At 33.0% G+C, this 14,665-nt stretch overlaps 1 protein-coding gene across 2 annotated transcripts in view; it reads left to right on the top strand.

Annotated features, from left to right (window-relative positions):
• Positions 1-14,665, top strand: part of SNX14 (sorting nexin 14) — a 63,690-nt gene that overhangs the window by 7,783 nt on the left and 41,242 nt on the right. For both annotated transcript variants that reach the window (XM_016207320.2, XM_016207319.2), the window contains exons 2-7: positions 1,900-2,020; positions 3,351-3,427; positions 3,509-3,587; positions 7,421-7,464; positions 9,288-9,375; positions 14,377-14,461. In XM_016207320.2, the coding sequence (XP_016062806.2) occupies positions 1,900-2,020; positions 3,351-3,427; positions 3,509-3,587; positions 7,421-7,464; positions 9,288-9,375; positions 14,377-14,461 (494 nt within the window). The remainder of the gene's footprint in view (positions 1-1,899; positions 2,021-3,350; positions 3,428-3,508; positions 3,588-7,420; positions 7,465-9,287; positions 9,376-14,376; positions 14,462-14,665) is intronic.

Raw genomic sequence — 14,665 nt, 5'->3', positions numbered from 1 at the left:
GTCTACAGTTCCTAATCTGTAATTCTGAAATCAAAAAAGCTCTGAAGAAGTAGCCTTTTCCCTGAATTTGGCACCATTTAAACCATTTAATTACATTTAATGACAAAACTTGACTTGAACAGACATGAGACTACTTATAGTACTTATTTCTGACTCTTTTCTTATTGTTCTTGTTTTATTGCAGAAATATTAATATCTGATTATGGGTTACTGAATCAGACCTCATTGGGGGTGTTATATATGAAATTGTGCTATAAAACTGCTTAAGAATCCTAAATAGTAAGAATTCTGAGTCGTATCTGTCTGGCTAAAAATGATTTTTGATGAGCAGCTGTGGGTATGAATTTCATTATTTTCTCTGTGAATACATCTATAACTTGAGTTAGTTTCCAGACATAAACTTATTGAGGTGACATAAGACAGACAAACAAAAACTCATAGACAGCAATATGGTGGTTATTATAGTTTTTATTTTTTTAAAAGCTTAATGTCAAGCATGCTATTTTGGTTAAGCTTTGTGCAAAGGTATGGGAAGAAATAAGGGTATAAAGGTGTTAGGACCAGATTGAAAGGGACCATAAAGGTTTAAGGGGTTTATATTACATTTTGTAGGCAGCATTAAGCCATGTCTGTTTTTTGAGTGGATGGTAACCCTGTTTATGTTTTAAAGTGCTTAGTGAGAGATCATTTAGTTAAGAGGTATGCAGTGGATGTTTCTTCACCTCCCTTTTTCTTCTCTCTGTGGACTGGCTTCGTTCTCTTCTCACTACATAGTAATTTGTGGACTGAAGAGCTAGCCCAAAAGTTTGTACACATTTACTCACAGTTAAACATAATGTGTGGTAATTGGAATTTGAACTGTATTGTTGGGGGCTGCTGCTTCATAAAATCATGGTAACTGGAATTTGTGCACATCAGAACTGTTCAGTGTGAGGGCAGCCTGTATTGAGACACCTTAACATGACTTATTATATAACACTATATCATCTGGCTTCTGCTTGTTTTTTTCAGATTCATCTCAAAGCAACTTCTTCCTTATGGCTGCTCAGATCTCAACGTACTTAGTTCTCTCGTTTGAATTCCCTTACCTCATGCCTAGGCCCTAATTTTTCTAACCCTATCCTCTTCTGTTGTTTTCCTCCTACTCTTAGTTTTTCCATGGACATGACTTTTTCTGAAAAAGTTTTCTGTCCTTTCAATTTTCAGCTGTGTGTTCTGCATGAGATGTTCCCATATCATGCATACTTTCTCTGTTATAATCTAGAACACATGATCACACTGTATTGCACTCATTTACTTATCTGTAACATCTACCACACAGCATTTTCCATGCAAATAGAGACCATAGCATTGCTGTTTCCTGCTATGTCCCCAAGGCCTAGTACTGTGCAGAATAAAATAGGCACTCAGTAATTTTTTTTTATTTAATGGAAAATAATCAGAATTTTGGTAGGATATGAATGGTACAATATCATTAGATGGTATTCTGGAAAAATGTCATATAGGCTAGTTAAACATGACAACTTAGGTACCAAATTATAAAATATTGAGAATTTATACTTCCTTTTACTTTATTTTTTAAGCTTTTCCCCCATTTTATTTATTTTAAAAATTTATTTTTTAATTACAGTTGACAACACATTAGTTTCAACTATACAGCATAATGATTAGACATTTATATACCTTACAAAACATACTTCTTTACACTTTAAGTGAAGTGTTCTTTTGATAGCATATATTTTGTGATTCTTATAGCTAATAATTACAGAAAATCATGATTGGAGAAATTGCTTCAGTCTGATATAGTAGGTGTTTAATAAGCACTTGCTAAATCAACGAAGGGACAACTTAGTGTTATACTTTTTCTGGTTTTAACAATTATTTTTATTTTTTTCTAAGGTATCTTCATATTTTAATGATCTTCTGGTCATTTGTTGCCGGAGTTGTCACGTTCTACTGCTCATTAGGACCAGATTCTCTCTTACCAAATATATTCTTCACAATAAAATACAAACCCAAGGTAAAATTTATGTGTGTTTATTTTTAAAAGTCAGTGTGTATGATCCTGTGCTGTTTGATATTATTATTGAAAGCATGTTAAAGCAAATTTACATATGTGTATATTTTTAAGGTCTACAGTTCTCCTAGGAGTAACTATAAAAAGAAAATACAAAATTCTCAGAAAGTTGGGATCTATAATTTTAGAGTGTCCTCTAACTGCATATTAACTATGAGGGCAATAAATTAGAACAAAAGTTCCGAAAGTTGACTGTACAGTAGAATCCCCTGGGGAACCTTTTTTTTCTTTTTTAAATATATCTTTATTAATTTCCGAGAGAGGAAGGGAGAGGGAGAGAGAGAGATAGAAACATCAATAATGAGGGAGTCATTGATTGGTTGCCTCCTGCGTGCCCCCTCACTGGGGATCGAGCCTGAAACCTGGGCATGTGCCTTGACCTGGAATTGAACCATGATCTTGTGGATCATAGGTTGATGCTCAACTGCTGAGCCACGCCAGCTGGGCCATGTGGGGAATCTTTAAAAATAAAAACTCCTGGGCCCTACAGATTTTGATTGAATAGTACTGTAATAGCCTTGTAATCAGTACTTGTATAAAAACTTTCCAGGTGATTCTGAGGCACTGGCACAATTGAATTAACACTGTTAATTTCTTAAATGTCTATTTGTTCCCTAGAAACAAACAGATAAATAATTAGACAGTTTACTTAACCAAAATAATTTGTATTTCTGAAATTTGATAAATATGATAGTGTATTGAATCTATCTCTGGTAGGCAAAGTCCCTAGTGTGTATACCAGGATTTAGTGGTATATCTTGAATCTTACTTGATAATTCTTCAGGTTGATGCAGCCCCTCTTCTCAGGTTTATTGGTATTTCTACTCAGAGGAAACACAGTTGAAAGTGGTGCTCTGTAACCTTACTGTTAATCACATATTTTCTTCCTCATTGAATTTAAGGTTTTGGAGAAATAGAAAATAGTTTTTTCTTATACTTTTGCAGTAGAGTATTATTTTTAAATATAGATTGGTTTTTTTTTTTTAATAAGCGAGCATAACAATTGATTTGAATTGTAACCTTGAAAATTTGGCTTAGGTATTGTAAAGGTTTTTTTTCATTCTTGTCTGTTTAGTTTAGCAAGTAGTATTTATTACAAATAATGTTTTAGTGTTAAAACAGACAATAATAAAAAAAGTACTCTGAATTTATACATTGATTCACAAGCTTTGGAAAAATGATTCTCTTAGGAAAGATGATATGTAAAGTAAAGACAAATTTACACCCTCCTTTCCCCTCCCCCAATTTCCTTTTTTTTTCTTTTTTTTTCCAGCAATTAGGACTTCAAGAATTATTTCCTCAAGGTCGTAGCTGTGCTGTTTGTGGTAAAGTGAAATGTAAACGACATAGGTAAGTTATACATTTTTTTATTTGTTGATCCTTCCAGTTACATTTGGATTTCAAGCAATTTAATTGTATGATTTTCTTTAGGCCTTCCTTGCTCCTTGAAAACTACCAGCCATGGCTAGACATGAAAATTTCTTCCAAGGTTGATGCATCTCTCTCGGAGGTAACTGATTTAATTAACACTGCCAAATATCCCCAAATATTAAATACCTATGGAAAATTTAATTATGGAGCATCTTAATGTGTGCTACCTGATCATTTCTTGGCTAGGTAATTTATTATTATGAAATATGCAACTTGAATGGTAAACTAGAAATGTTTTTGGATTCCATGTCTAATTTAAATGGACATTTTAGCTGAAGAAAGTACTTTACCTAGTTATTGCTTAACTCTTATAAACATAGTCATTTTTATGATAGAGCAGTAGAAATAACCAGTTGCAATTTCAAAAGGAGGGACTTGAGCTACAAGGAGCAAATGTATATCTTACTGAATTGTGATCCCAGTTTTGTCACTAACTGAAGGGTAAAGCAGAGAGAATGGGATACTTTTTCAGTTTCTGCGTAATGTGGGAGTAGAAGGCATGTTTTCTTATCTTTGTTCCGTCACATTTTATGTGTCCCTTTTTGGTAACATATATATTTTAGTTATTTGTTTTAAAAATTTGTCTTCTCCATTGATCTGAGGAAGCAGTAAAGTCCTTAAAGGCAGGCAATGGGGTCTCATTTGTTCCCAGCACCAAGTGCAGGGCCAGATACATTGTTGATGGCTGAATTAAGTTGAATGGTAATTAGTTGAAGAATAGCATTAAACATCTGAGTCCTGCCTAATTTTACCCTTTTTCCAAGTTTTTATCCTTCTGTGGCTGAAAGTAGGCAGCATAAATGCAAAACTCCTGGCGTGTGTTTTTTGTTTTGTTTTGTGTTATTTTTTTCCATCTTCTGTAAGGTCTTTTTTTAAAAAATTAAATTTATTGGGGTGACATTGGTTAATAAAATTATATAGGTTTCAAGTGTACAATTTTATAATACATCATCTATATATTGCATTGTGTGTTCATCACCCAAAGTCAAATCTATTTTCGTCATTATATATTTGACACCTTTTACCCTTCACTGCCTCCTTTCCCTCTGGTAACCACCATACTGTTGTCTGTGTCTATGAAGTTTTGTTTGTTTCTTCCAGTTTTATGTCCCACATATTAATGAAATCATATGGTTCTTGACTTTTTCCACTATAAGGTTATTTTTCATCCTCAAAATTCCCTGATTTAAGACTGTGCTGTCCAATATGGTAGCCACTTCCCACATGTGGCTACCAATAAACACTTGAAATATGCTGAGATGTACTTATGTGTAAAATATATACTGGATTTTGAGGACTTATTAAGGAAAAAGGAACATAAAATATGCCATTAAATATTTCATATTGATTACATGTTGAAATAATATTTTGGATATATTGGGTTAAATAAAATATATCATTAAATTAATATCACCTGTTTCATTTTGAAAATGTAGCTACTACAAAATTTAAAATTATATATGTGGCTCACATTATTATATTTTTATTGGAGTTTGCCGATTTGAAGTCTGTTGAATACAAGACCTGTAGTAAGAGTATTTTTTGTGTCTTTGACACTTCATTTATTTATTTATTTTTTAAAGAAACTTAGCAAAGCTCTTCACCTACTGTCTGGCACTTATTGGTGTTCCATAAATATTAGCTCCAAACTTAAAAACATGTTTTGAGATGTTGCTATATAGGCAGGAGCTAGATTAGGCCCAGGAATGACAAGGGAAATAAGGTATGGTTCCTTTCTTCTAGGAACTTCAGTCTAGGAGGGGAGTTACACATATGAACAGGTAATTACCATATGATGTAATGCAGGGAATAATGGAATAAATGTTTAAGGTATATTATTAGTACAGAGAAAGAAGTTCATAAACTGTTGAGAGGGGCAATCAGGAAGTATGACTAGAAGTTTGCCAGACTGATAATGTGGGAAAAGGTATTTCAAGGTTTGGGAAGAGCTTTGGAAAGGAAAGAGAGGCTCTGAAACAAGCTGGAGGGTAAAATGTGAAGCAGGATGTGGACAACGAAGAGAAAATATTCTAGTAGCTAGTAGTTATTGATCACTTACTATATATTAGGCATTGTGCTAATCACTGTACTTGCATTATTTCATGTAATCACATAACCTTTGAAATAGGTGCTACTAACATGATTTAACCAAAACTGTGGTTTAGGGAGTTTAAACAATTTTCTCAAGTTTCTTAGCTGGTTCATAGCAGAACTCAGTCTAAAACTCAGGGCTGGCTTAATTCTTAACCAGTTTTTATATAACCATTTAGAAATCAGGTCATCAGAAGACTTAAAGGGCCATGCTGAAGAAGTTTAATTGATCATGGAAGCCAGTGACTTTCAGCTGTGTAACTAGAATTTTCAGATGTGACTCACAGGATGCAGTGGGAGGTAAAAAGGAAATTAATGGTTACAATTGCTGCTGAGCAGCTTTCTCCCGCCCCTTCAAAATCAGTGCAGCTCCACTTTTCTTACTTTGATATGTTGTGGTTTGATATATTGAGGGTTTCATGCAAGGGAGTGATGTGGTCAAATGTATGGTTTAGATCACTTTGGCAGCTCAATGGAGGATGGGGATGGGAGTTAACTTGTAAGGAGGGAGACTAGTTTAGAGGCTATTGCTACAATATAGGGTGAGATGATGAGGACCTGAAAAGTGGGGCTGTAGAAAAGAGCTACTTAGGATGTAAAATCAGTGGGAATTGGTGATTGGTCTTACTGGATATGCAGAATAAAGTAAGACCAGATGTTTAATGATAAATGTTCTAATCTCCCCCCTGTATCCTATCCCTGTTTATATCCCAGCTGATATCATTAATGTTCAGTTTTTATATTAAAAATCCAAATCTTGTCTTAATATTTAGAGAACCCACACTCTTTATTACTGCTGTCAAAGATGGTATATAGCTATATAATCAGATTAGGTCCATTTTTTCACTCCCTCTCTGCAGATTTTTAAAGTTACTGCCTACTGCTGCAAGACCTTTTAATAATTAAAACATACTGTTACACCTGACTCAAAAAAAATGAAAGGTTTAATATACAGGATTTGTTTTGTTTTGTTACTTTTTCACATATAACTTGTACAGCTAAAATTTTCACGAAGTGAATATATCTGTATATTCAGCACCCAGATCAAGAAGCAAAACATTGTCAGCAAACCAGAAATTTCCTTCTTGCTCCCTCCTGGTCACTATCCTCCTTTCAAAGGAATCACCAACACCTAATTTCGACCCCTTTAAAAGGTGGCAAACAAGTCTTACCTACTTGTTTCTTCATTTTATTCTGGGAATATTGACTTACAGAGAGAGTGAAGAATACAAAAGAGTAGCTTATTTTCCTTATTTCCAAAGAACTTTCTTGGTTCAGTGAAGCTTCAGATTCAGAAACAATTTAAAGTTTTTAAAAATATATTTCTTTATTATGGGAATATTTAGAAATGTGTATGTCATTCTTTTATATATATATATTGATTTCAGAGAGAGGAAGGGAGAGGGAGAGAGAGATAGAAACATCAATGATGAGAGAGTCATTGATCGGCTGCCTCCTGCACGCCCCCGACTGGGGGTTGAGCCCGCAACCAGGGCGTATGCCATGACTGGGAATTGAACCTCGATCTCCTGGATCCTAGGTCGATGCTCAACTGCTGAGCCACGCCTGGCTGGGCTGTATGTCATTCTAATAGTAATTTTTCTTTTTCATGGAGTTTTATGGTTTTCAAAGTGTTTTCTCACATGTTTTCTTTGATCATCGCAACCACCATGAAAGGTTGACATAAGCATTTTGTCATGTATATGATGTTAGTAATTGGGCTAATAAGATTGTATATCACTTAGTAGTAGTTTATTTTCCCAGAATTACTTAATTTTTCTTTAAAACATAATTTTTATGCAGGTTCTTATTTTTATGCAGGTTCTTGAATTAGTGTTGGAAAACTTTGTTTATCCGTGGTACAGGTATGTTCTTTCTAAACTCCTTTTTTCAGTATAGTGGATATCATTAAGTGAAGTGTGCAAATGATGTGTTTTAGTGTAGGCCAGGAGTTTTCAACTTTGGCACTATGGACATTTTAGGTCAAGAAATTTTTTGTTGTGAGGTGCTGTATTGTGTGTACACTAAAGGATATTTAGCAGGACCTCTGGCCTTTTCCCACTAGATGCTAGTAGCACCCTCTCCTCCTCCTAGTTGTGACCACTAAAAATATCTTTAGGGATTGTTAAATGTTACCTAAGAGGCATAATTGGCCCCAGTTAAACACCACCGATGTACGTAGGCATTCAATTAATAGTTTAGTGATAGCAAAGAGGAAAAAATCTTAGGCCACTTTTTGAAAGAAAAATAACTTGTAGAATTTTTTTTATTACTCCTATATTTAATGAATGATTTAATATTTTGTATACACTTTTTATATTTCAAATAATTATACATTTAGAAGAAAAATTTATATTCAGATGTTTCATTAAAAGATAATTTTAAGAGAATTTCCTGGAATATTAAGATTTTTTTCAAAGTAACTTTGTTTTTTTGTATCTGCCATAGATGTACAAGTGCCCTATCTATACCTTGCAGAATATAGAAAATACTCTAGATCTAAAAAAACAGAGTTTGAGAATTATAAATCCAAGTTATATCATTTAATAAATACATGTTTTCTTACATAAGCATTAGATATTTAGTTATATATTTGAACACTTATACCTATATGACTTACAGATGTAATATTTAATAACATCTACCCTAATTTTATATTGATTCAGTATATTTTGAATTTTCTAATTAAAAATACTAGTAGTGGAATTGATCGATAGTGTATTAAAACAAATTTAATATCCAGTTTATGTATCATATTTTCCTGAAAAGCTGTGTAAATTAATTTTTTATTTTGGATTCTGTCTTAAATATGGGGCATTTGCCATTGAAGTAAAGCTAATGGTGAGAGGCCTTTTGTAAAATAAATCCTGTTGTATAGACTTCCTCTCCTCCACCTCCCATGTTATGGCTTTTCAGACATAAAACATATCTGTATTTCTAAATGTTAAGTATGTATTTTTTCCTAGTATAGCTGTTGATGCTGTAATATCCCTTTTCCTGGAGTTAATAGTGGGAAGCGTGGTTGGTAAATTATCTTTCTTATTTTATCAAGGGACTTAACAGTTAGCACCGTGTTCAAGTTCAGGATATCACCATTATATATACCTTTCTTTTTTTGATTAGGGAAGTCCTAATTCTCCTAGGGACCTCAAGACCTCAGGAAAATGAAAAGTAGCTCCTCAGGAGATTGTCAAAATTTCTGTTTAAAAAATTTGAATTTCAGTTTCTTTTTCAAATAAAACACTTTTTATTTACATTTGGAATTAATTTATATTAATAATCTTTAAATATTTTAAACTAATTTAAAATTGTACATTAATTTAATTCAGTTGCTTCTCCAAAATTACTCCTTGTTTTGTTTCTTAGAAATTTTTTTGATGCTGCTTAGAAAGTGATCTTTGTATTATGAAAATATTACTATGTACATATGGATGTCTATAGGGAAATATATACTACAATTTAGTTAATAGTGATTGTCTTGGTACTAGAATTATGAGAGAAAAGTAAACATTTTCTTCTATATATATATTTGTCTTATTCTGTAATGTAACATGTTATTTTTTAAGACACAAAAAAAAATAGCATAAGTAAATGTAAAAAACCAGGAAGCTCTAATCCTTGGTTTTTAGAAAGTAAAGCTGTGTATTTTCCTGGATTTCTAAATGCTTGTTTTTCTTCTCATTTGAAGAGATATAACAGATGATGAGTCCTTTGTTGATGAATTGAGGATTACACTACGTTTTTTTGCATCTGTCTTAATTCGAAGGATTCACAAGGTATATGTTTATAACGAGAAATTTGAGGTATTATGATTACTAACGAGAGTTTAAAAAATCTTGTATTTACTTTATCCTATACTGTATATATTTTTGTTTCTTCACTTTTCATTTTTTTAGAGTAAAAGATGAGTGGATCACTTGATTCATTGATCAGTTTTACTTTAATGTTTGGATATCTTGGTTTGTGGAAGTTAGAAATGAAAAGACAACTATAGGAAAAACAGTCATGTTCTAGTTTTATGAATTTTCTGTGTAAACGATAATGATTATGATCTACTCTTTAAAAAGGTTTTTGAGCCATATTTTGTGTATGTTTGGGTATTTGCCGACAGATATTCTTACAGTGTGTGTGTTGGCTGTAGACACACATACTTGTCTACTGTAGAATTGAATATATTGACAATAAATTAGTATATAATATCTCTGCCATTAGTAAATGAAATAATGATAAATCTTGTTAAATGTTTCTCTGTCTGTTCAAGAAGTGAGCAATACAGTCAACCACTATAGAAAAGATATGCAAAAAAACATGAATAAGCAGTTCATAAAATAAAAATATAAAATGGCCAGTGAATACTTGAAATTATGTTATCTCATCAAATATAGTTTTTTTATAAGATACCTTAATATATCTTAATATACATATTTAAAAAAAAAATAGACTTTTTGAGATATGGTTTTATTTCAGAGAGAGAAAGGGAAAGGGAGGGAGGGAGAGATAGGAAAATCGATTGGTTGCCTCCGAAAGGTATTGAAACCTCGATACCTTTTGCCTATAAGATTGAGAAATATAAAAAAGAGTGATGATATCTAGTAATGGTGATTGTGGGAAAACAGGCAAAGGAAGTACGAATCCAAATTGGTATAACTCTTATGCTAGAAGGCAGTTTGGGAATCTCTATTAAAATATTTAAAAATGCTTATACTCTCAAATTTAGTGTCATTTTTCAATAATATGTTTTAAAGAAATAATCAGTTTATATAAAGATGTATATCAAGAATTTATTTTAATATAATGAAAACCCGTTTATTTAATGATAAGATTGTTGGTTAATTAATATAATACATGCCAACTATAGAATCCTGCTCAGCCATGAAAAAAATCATTTTGTAGAATAATATTTATTTCCATGGGAAATTACCTTATATAGTCAAGTGGAAGAGGCTAGAAAACAATACATGTGGCATTTTTCCATTTTGAAAACAAAGCTCACATATATATATATTTTTTGTTAATCCTCACCCAAGGATATTTTTCCCATTGATTTTTTAGAGAGCATGAAAGGGAAGGAAGGAGGGGGGGAGAGGGAGGGAGAGAGAGAAAGAGAAAGAGAAAGAGAGAGAAACATTGATGTGAGTGAGACACATCAATTGGTTGCCCCTGAATGCACCCTGACTGGTGGGGGGGGGGATCAAACCTGCAACCCAAGTACATGCCCTTGACCGGGAATCGATCCCATAACTCTTTGGTGTGTAGGCCAACGCTCTAACCACTGAGCCACACGGGCCAGGGCAAAGCTCACATATTAAAGCTTGTTAATATGTGTATTAAGCCCAGCCAGTGTGGCTCAGTTGGTAGAGCATTGTCCCTGGCACCAAAGATACCTAGTTTGACTCCCTGTCAGGGCTCGGTCCCTAGTAGGGGGAGTATAGGAAGCAGCTGATTGATGTTTCTATCTCTCCCTCTCCATTCCTCTATCTGAAATCAATAAAAACATATTTTAAAAAGCCTATTATTTAAAAAATATGCATATTAAGGTTATATATATCCTATCACTGTTAGCTCATATTATGGTGGTGAGTTGCTGCTGATATTTGGTTCATTCCATGAATTTCTTTCTGTTTACCATTGTTTTTGCATTGGGCATTTGTCATTTTTGTAAATAGAAAAAAGTTGATAAACATTAATCATATTGTTTTAAAAAAGATTCCGAGGCAGTTATCTCATAGTAGACAGTTTAAGCAGAATAAAAGATTTAGTAAGAAATGTCAATTGGTTGATGATAAACCATTTAAATTATAACTTAGCCCTAGCCGGTTTGGCTCAGTGGTTAGAGCATCAGCCTGTGGACTGAAGGGTCCCAGTTGCAGGTTCCATTCCCAGTCAGGGTGCGTGCAGGAGGCAACCAATTGATGTGTCTCTCTCACATTGATCTCTCTCTGTCTCTCTCTCTGTCTTCCCCGCCCTCCTTCTACTCTCTCTGAAAAGCAATGGAAAAAATATCCTTGGGTGAGGATTAAAGTCAATAAAGAAATAAATAAATTGTAACTTAAAGTAAGTCAGTAAAATTAATTGATCAAAAAGCTGACTCATTACAGTGAATTTACCTGTAGGTATTAATAGAACTCTGCTATGTTAGGCTTTGAGATAACCTGGTGATTTTAAAATCACAGCACCTCGTACTTGGAGTATGCTATATGTATTTTTTTGGTAACAGCTTTATTGAGATATACTTTATATGCTTTGCAGTTCCACTTATTTAAGGTGTACAACTCGATGGTTTTTAGAATATTCCCAGCATTATGCAATCATTACCATAATCAATTTTAGAATGTTTTTATCACCCCAAAATAGACTTCATACCCTTTAGCCATAAATCCTAGTTCCCCCATGCCCTTAGCCTTATTTAGCCAACCACCAGTCTGTTTTCTGTTTCTATAGATTTGTTCATTGTGGACATTTCATATAAATGGCCACATATAGTATGTGGCCTTTTGTGAGTGGTTATTTTCACTTAGCGTAATGTTTTTAAGGTTTATTAATGTTGTCTGTCATGTTGTAGCATGTATCAGTACTTCATTCTTTTTTTATTTCTGAATAGTATGTCATTGTACAGATATACCACATTTTGCTTATTCACCCATCAGTTGATGGACCTTTGATTGTTTTCACTTTTTGGCAACAGCCATTGGTAAATAATGGTCATATAGCATTTGTGTACCAGTTTTTCTTGTGGGGTGGATATATGTTTTCATTTGTTTTAGTTTTATACTTAGGACTATAATTGCTGGGTCAAATGGAACCTCCGTGTTTAACTTTTTGAGGAACTGTCAAGATTGCTTTCCAAAGTGACCACACCATTTTACAATCCCGCCAGCAGAGTTTGAGGGTTCTGACTTCTCCACATCCTTGCCAAAACTAGTTGTTATCTTACTTTTTTATTCTAACCATGGTAGTGGGTGTGCAGTGGTATCTCATAGTGGTTTTAATTTATGTTTCCCATCTGACTAATGTTGAGCATCTTTTCATATGCTTAGTGGCCATTTGTATATATCTTTTGAGACAGGTCTTTTCAAATTCTTTGCCCATTTTTAACTGGGTTATTTGTTATTTATTATTGAGTTGTAAGTGTTCACTATATATTCTGAACACAAGTCATTTATCAGATATATGATTTGCAAATATTTTCTAGGTTGTTATACTGTATATTCTTTCTTTTATTTTACCTGTATCACTGTCCTAGAAGATAAATGGGTCATTATTATACCCATTTTATAAAAAGTTAGTCAAAGTGTTAGAGGTAGTTAATGGGCAAAGGATTAAGCCTGGGCCATCTTATTCCTAGTACAATGTTCTATGCTCATACCATGCCTGAATAATGTAAATTGGCAGTTTGGGGATAATGAAAGCAAGGAATAATTTAAGGTCCACAGTTTTTCTGTTGTGTTGTTTTGTGTGTTTTTTAAACCAAGGTTTAGTGACAAACCCATTATTTTACCATTTTGATTCTGACTTAAGTCTTTAAAATGGAACTTAGATATGAAAATTTTCAAGAGTATTCAGAAGACAAGATTTTATTAAATGTTTGAAAACTAAAGGATTTTTTTTTTGGATAAATATGAGAATAATTTATAATCACTGAGTAGTACCAAGAGGCCAGGGATAAATGAAGAGTAATGATATTTTGTGACAAGGCATACTACTAGCAAAAATAACCCTTCTTATTGAACATGTTTGAGCTTATATAGCTAAAAGATAATGTAAACTGCTCTGGGTTTTATTAGTAAATCACTAAAATTTGGGAGTTTATAATCCATAATGCTTACTAGACTTATCAGCCTGTGATTTTCCTCTTTCTTTTTAAAAAAAATGTATCTTTTCCTATTTCAGAGAGAGGAAGAGAGAGTGAGAGATAGAAACATCAATGATGAGAGAGTCGTCATTGATCTACTGCCTCCTGCATGCCCCCAGCTGGGGATTGAGCCCGCAACCCAGGCATGTGCCCTGACTGGGAATCGAACCCCGATCTTCTGGATCCTAGGTCGATGCTCAGCCACTGAGCCACACCTGGCTGGGCTTCCGCTCTTTCTTAATAGCATTAACAGAAAACTTAACACTATTGTGATGCAATTTTTTCATCATGCTTTTGATAACGGGAAAATATGTTGATTTTTGTGGTGGAAGATAAGTCTGTCAAATGTCAAAGTCCAATAAACATGCTTTTTGGTGTTTTACTTTATTTGCAATTTATTTTTAGTTACTTTATTTTTTGTTTTATGTGTGTTCATATAAGCCCTCTACCCTCTCTCACTAACCTACCATAGTAACTAGTTTCTGTCCTTTACATTGAAAAATGTCTATGGGGAATGATTTATCTTGTAAGCTGAATGAAAAAGTTTATTTTCAGGTAACCTTAGTAAACACAAGTTTGTCGCCTCGAAGGTATGATAAATTACTTGAGATTTTTTCCTTGAATGCTTTGAAAACACATTAAAGAAATAAGTCATGAATAAAAATATTTTGTGAGAAAAATTTAGTATATAGGACTTTCATATTAAGATATTTTCACTACTGTGGTAGAAAAATTCTCTTAAGTTATAGTTAGTATGATCTAAGAATATAAAGTGCTTTTGAAATTAAGTTTTTGAAAGGTTCCAAATAACACCTCTAATTTTTAAGACCGTATGTTCTAGTATCTTAAATATATATAATGTTTCTGCATTGTAACTTAGTGATAATTATTTTTAAAGTTTTATTTTAATGTTGAATTTTTCTAGGTGGATATTCCATCTATTATAACCAAGAAACTATTAAAAGCAGCAATGAAGCATATAGAAGTGATAGTTAAAGCCAGTCAGAAAGGTAATACAGTTTTTTATTACAAAGTTTGAGTGATTTTGTTTTTATATGTAAACTTTCACCTTAAATATATGAGAATGAGTACTTATACATTAACTGATATATTCACAAGTGCTGTGAGAGTCTTCTTTTAAACTGAAGTATTTTTTAGTAATTTGTTAATCATATAAGTGATAGTGAAAACTCAACAATCTATGAAAATTAAAA

Source organism: Miniopterus natalensis, chromosome 5, assembly GCF_054644295.1.
Source record: "Miniopterus natalensis isolate mMinNat1 chromosome 5, mMinNat1.hap1, whole genome shotgun sequence".
Taxonomy (NCBI): Eukaryota; Metazoa; Chordata; class Mammalia; order Chiroptera; family Miniopteridae; genus Miniopterus; species Miniopterus natalensis.
This window is presented reverse-complemented; position numbering and strand designations above follow the sequence as displayed.